The following is a 4,960-nucleotide window of genomic DNA, read 5'->3' on the forward strand; positions in this document are numbered from 1 at the left end:
TTTCGTTTCACCCATTTACATTCGACGACTACGTTATTTTATATATCGTAATAGACATAGACTGTACCACGAAATATTAAGTAAAAATAAATTTGATTAGGTAATACACCGGCGTTCCTTTTCTTCCTCATCGACCCTAGTTTCAGTCCAGATACACCGAGTTCTTTGGATTTCATGGGATATGCGAGGGTATCGAATAAAAAACAAAATCGAGATATTCCATTTTTTCTTTTTTTCTTTTTTTTTTTGTCCACCTTTATTTAATCGTAGCATATACTATGTCAAAGAGTCATAAGTACGATGTAGATAAAAAAGTACAAATATTTACAAAATACTGTAAAAAAGAAATGGATTACAAAATGCCTAGGGATATGAAACGTCGTGTAAAAATGGATCTTGAGTTCGCTGCTCGCTTACGCTTTTCTCATCGTGTATGACTAGATATTAGAAGTAATAGGTCGCTTCGTTAAAAATCACTGGCGCAGCGCTTGTTTCGCGTCGGTGTGTCGGCCGCGTCAACCCCTCGTCTTGCCACGAAATCGTTCGAAACGACCACGCATCAAACGTACAAAAGTCCCGGCGAAACCGAACCATTTATCGGTATAAATTGGGAAAGGAAAAAATGTTGCGATCAATGACGACGACCACTGCGGATCGTTAAACGGCAGGGAAAACATTCAGGGCGAATCTTCTCGATCCGACGAGAGACAAGTCGACGGGTCGACGATCGCAGCCCCGGGAAATACGATCAGCGAATGATATGAGCATAGTTAGATCCGTGATATAACTCGACTAATTAGTCTTGCAACGATTACGAACCGCCAGTCAAGTTGCTGCAAGGTATGTTCCTAACGTACTTTATATTACAAGAATATTTCTTGGCGTATACTGCGAACATTTAGGAAGCATTTGAAAATTCAGGCCGGACCTTTGCGAGCGCGTCCGCGAACACCGTTATACCGTATCGATCGACGATCGCTTGCAAACTTCTGACGATCGAAATCAGAAGCAAGAAGAACAAAGTCTCAGTTTGTGGAATATTGCGCGAGATCCAGCGGCAACTGTGCACGCGTTGAAAATGTGAAGCGATCGAAGCGAACGATCTACGACAACGCTCGGAACGCCCTTGCAAAATCGTGATTTGCATAGGCACGTGGAGCAAGGTTGCCCTTCTCGCACGATACCTTCGTTGCGACGAGGGTGCATTAAATTAGGGAATGGTCGTATTCGCTATGATTATGAGAACGTTTAACGTTACAGAGATTACTCATTGGCAGTGTTTATCTTACTGTCTCGTACATCTAGATGCGTATATGATACATTATATATTTTATATTGCGTATACGTATGCAGAGCTGAGGAATATTTTGAATACTGATCGACCCTCTCTCGTGTTTCAGCCAGCATCGTGATTATCTCGAAGAAGCTCGATAACTAGCAACAACCGAAGGTATTGTTACGACTTTAGGAGATCGCACCTCCGGTTCGGTGTTCGCACTTCCACGTTGACAGCTCTGTACGTATATATGTTTGCGATTGTTTGCGCGAGCTACGATGATAATCATCGTGGTAGAATATCCGATGCGGGAATAGCACGTACCTAACACGATCGTATCGAGTATTCATGCTGAATTGTAACCGTGACCTATAATCCCTCTATTATCCTGTACGGCTAAAAACTTGTTCGCGGTTCGTGGTTCTTTGTACCCTTCGAGTAGTTCGATCCTCGAACTCGGAATGAAAGCCGAAGATACGGAAACGCGGGCGCAACTCCCGGAAACTGAACGCCATGGGACGAAGCCGAAAAGAAGATCTCATCGCGAAACGAAACCAAAGAAACCAAAATGAAAGGAAACGGTTTCGTTGTATGAATTTCGTGACATCGACAATCGACGTATTCAGCCAAGAAAACGATGCTCCTTTCTTAATCTATTCTGCCTGCCGCCAAAGTACAAAAATGGAAAAAATGGAAAGACGATTCGCGTTATAAAATTTCTACGTGACCGTAAAATCTTCCTTTGTGATCTTTTTCTTAACAAACGGAAGGATTTTTTCCCCTTTGGAAAGGGACGAGAAACAATGAGAACGGTAGCGTCGCATCTCTCGAAAGTGTGTGCAATTCATGAAAAATGAAAACTCGAATATCGCGATTGTACTTAACGAACGAACTTACGCTTACACCCACGGTATATACAAGGCCGTTTGCTTTATCTTCTTCGAGTCGACAGTAATCGCTCCTGGCTATTTTCTCCTTTCGTTTCTTATCATCTCGCGCGTACACGAAACGGCTCATACTCGATCGCGCATCATCATTCGCGCGATCGTCGATATACGAACGATACACGGAACTGACCTTCTCGATCGCTTGATCCATCCTGTGTACGCACGCACATATACATATGTATATGTATATATCAAATTTGTATTACATATAATTATATATGTACGCGTCAGACGCAAGTGTACGCTATAAATAATCCTTAAGCCTTAGACCTTAACGGGATACAACGTGTAGACTTGAATTAGGCGGGATATAAAAATCGTCGTTCGTTCAATGTTGATATGGTCGTGATACTTTCTTAACATTCACACTGTAGCTTGCGATTTCTGCCGTAACGACAACATAGCGTATCTTACGAATATTCGATGTGCGGTGATCGATATACCTATCGTTACACTGATATTGAATACTAAATATTGCGTTAGTCGTATATATTGTAGCGTGTACTGGATCGTAAGTATCCTTACTTAATCCGACATTAGCAATCATTGGAGCGGATCCTTCTGTCAGAAATAAATTATATTCTTATCGATCTAATGGACGCGACAGAATACCGTGACACGAGTAATCGTCGCGGGATCGAGCGAGAATCGGGGGTCATCCGAACGCGACGAGTTCAACGGCGAGTTCGCGCGGCCATTACCCATATCGCGGTATCTCCGATTTAGAGCCTCGTGGCATTGTCGATCAATCTAGAGACAACTGTCGACGACAATTTCACCTATTTTCGAGACGACCTCGTCGAAGGTCGGTCTCTCGCGCGGGTCGTTGGCCCAACATTGAGCTTGAAGCTCCTGCAAGGCAGGCGGCGCGGCTTTGTGAGGCTTCCACGCGAGAGTTTGAGCTTTCAGCGCGGCCAACACGGACTCGTCGTTCATCTTGATGAACGGCAGCTCACCCTGGTGGAACATCTCCCAGACGAGACACGAGAACGAGTAAACGTCGCTCTTGGTCGAGTATTCGTCCTCGTAGACCGCCTCGTAGGGCAACCATCTCAGAGGGATCACTTGGTTTCGATGTTTCGTGTATTCCTGTTGATACGGTTCTTTGGTCATGCACGGCAACGAGATTTTGATCGTGAGGTTGCTAGCGATTAGACAGTTTCGGGCGGCGATATCTTTGTGAACCAGACGGCTGTCAGCGAGATGCTTCAAGCCTTTCGCCGCTTGATTCGACAGGGAGAGAATCTGCGCGACCGATAGCTGCGGTGCTCGCGGAGGCTTCGACTCGTGGGTCGGACTCGAGTTATTGTCCTTTCGCGAGGCGATCAGGAACTGCTTCAGGTCTCCCCAGTCGGTATACTCGAGAATCATGTAGTCCGGTTCCTCCTCGCGGCACAGACCGATCAGTTTCACGACGTTCTCGTGGTTCAGCTTGTGGAGAAGATCCAGGTGACGCTTAAACTCCTGGAGAGCCGTCTCGTCCTTCGTATTGATCAGACTCTTCACCATGACCAGCGTCTCTTTATCACCGTCGACTTGATACTTGGTCGAGTAGACCTCGCCGAATTCACCGCGACCCAGTGGTTTCAGTTCCTTCAAATTGGTACGCGACGCGGCGATCTTGTCGTAATTCGACTTGGATTTCTTCGACTGGTTGCTGCTCTGACTCTGAGCGGTATCCGCGCCGTCGCTTTTGTTGTGGGAATCGCGGTTCTCCTTTTTCCTACCGGTCGAGTTCACCTTGCTGTTGCTGGTCTCTTTTAGCTCGGTCTGTTCCTCTTGGACCTCTCCGTTCTCCAGTTTTTCTGCGCGATTGAAATCGGATTATTCACGTGCACACACACTTACAACGGCGCGAAGTCTGAAACGCTTTCGTCGAGCGATCGAAGGAGATAGATACCTTCTGCCTGTTCTTGGAGATACTGCTGCTTCCTACGACGTCGACGGTAACGACAGTAGAGCATGAGACCCACGACCAACACCATATACGCCGCGGCCGCGCTTAGAGTGATCATAACCGTCTTCGTCATCATCGATCCGTCGTCTCCCACTTCCAAATCCACGTCGAATCTGTACGTGTCGCCGGCTGCAAGCAAACCGTACACCGTCTTCGTATCACCGCGGAAATTCTCGTTGAAAACGCCAAAGAAAAAAGAAAAAATGCCAGACCACGAACAAGATACTTACCTTTCACGTTCAACTGAACCTCTTCCCGCTTCAAACCTCCGCTGTTGCCCGCCGTGCATCCGTACTTCCCTTCGTCGCTCATGTACACTTCCTTTATGTACAAACTTCCGTTTCCGAGTACCTCGAAGCGGGAATTGTTCAGATTGTTCATTCGAGAGTCCCTGTCCCATTGGATGGTCGGCTTGGGATCGCCTTCGGCCGCACAGTGCAGCATCACCGGATACCCCTCGATCGCCTCCGTCGGATTCTGCGGTTGGATGGTGAACTTCGGCGCGACTGTAACAAGCAACAAGCGCGTGATAGGAACGCTCGCGACGAACCGGATCGCGAGGGATCGCACTTACTGACTACGTCGATGCTGATCGTGTGATTGATCGATCCCTGCGCGTTGCTGGCTATACACGTGTAGCGACCCTTGTCCTCCTCGAGAACTCCATTGAAGTGAAGAGTTCCATTGATATCTTGCACGTGCTTTGGAAATTCCTCGTCTGCCCCCTCTTTGATCCACTTCACCGTCGGATTAGTGGCACCCTGAGACTTGCACGGCACT

The 4,960-nt window shown here is 47.0% G+C and overlaps 1 protein-coding gene across 1 annotated transcript in view; it reads right to left on the reverse strand.

Moving 5' to 3' along the window:
- Positions 1-237: 237 nt before the first annotated feature.
- LOC100748854 (inactive tyrosine-protein kinase 7-like) overlaps positions 238-4,960 on the reverse strand; it is a 38,350-nt gene continuing 33,627 nt past the window's right edge. Inside the window, exons 7-10 of the mRNA XM_012389671.3 lie at positions 4,755-4,960; positions 4,411-4,686; positions 4,124-4,309; positions 238-4,028 (exon numbers count right to left, since the gene is read on the reverse strand). The exon at positions 4,755-4,960 is cut by the window's right edge and continues 6 nt beyond it. Coding sequence (XP_012245094.1) covers positions 2,974-4,028; positions 4,124-4,309; positions 4,411-4,686; positions 4,755-4,960 — 1,723 coding nt within the window. The 3' untranslated portion in view covers positions 238-2,973. The remainder of the gene's footprint in view (positions 4,029-4,123; positions 4,310-4,410; positions 4,687-4,754) is intronic.

The sequence above is a fragment of the Bombus impatiens genome, unplaced genomic scaffold (genome assembly GCF_000188095.3).
Source record: "Bombus impatiens unplaced genomic scaffold, BIMP_2.2 scf_0647, whole genome shotgun sequence".
NCBI classification, from domain to species: Eukaryota; Metazoa; Arthropoda; class Insecta; order Hymenoptera; family Apidae; genus Bombus; species Bombus impatiens.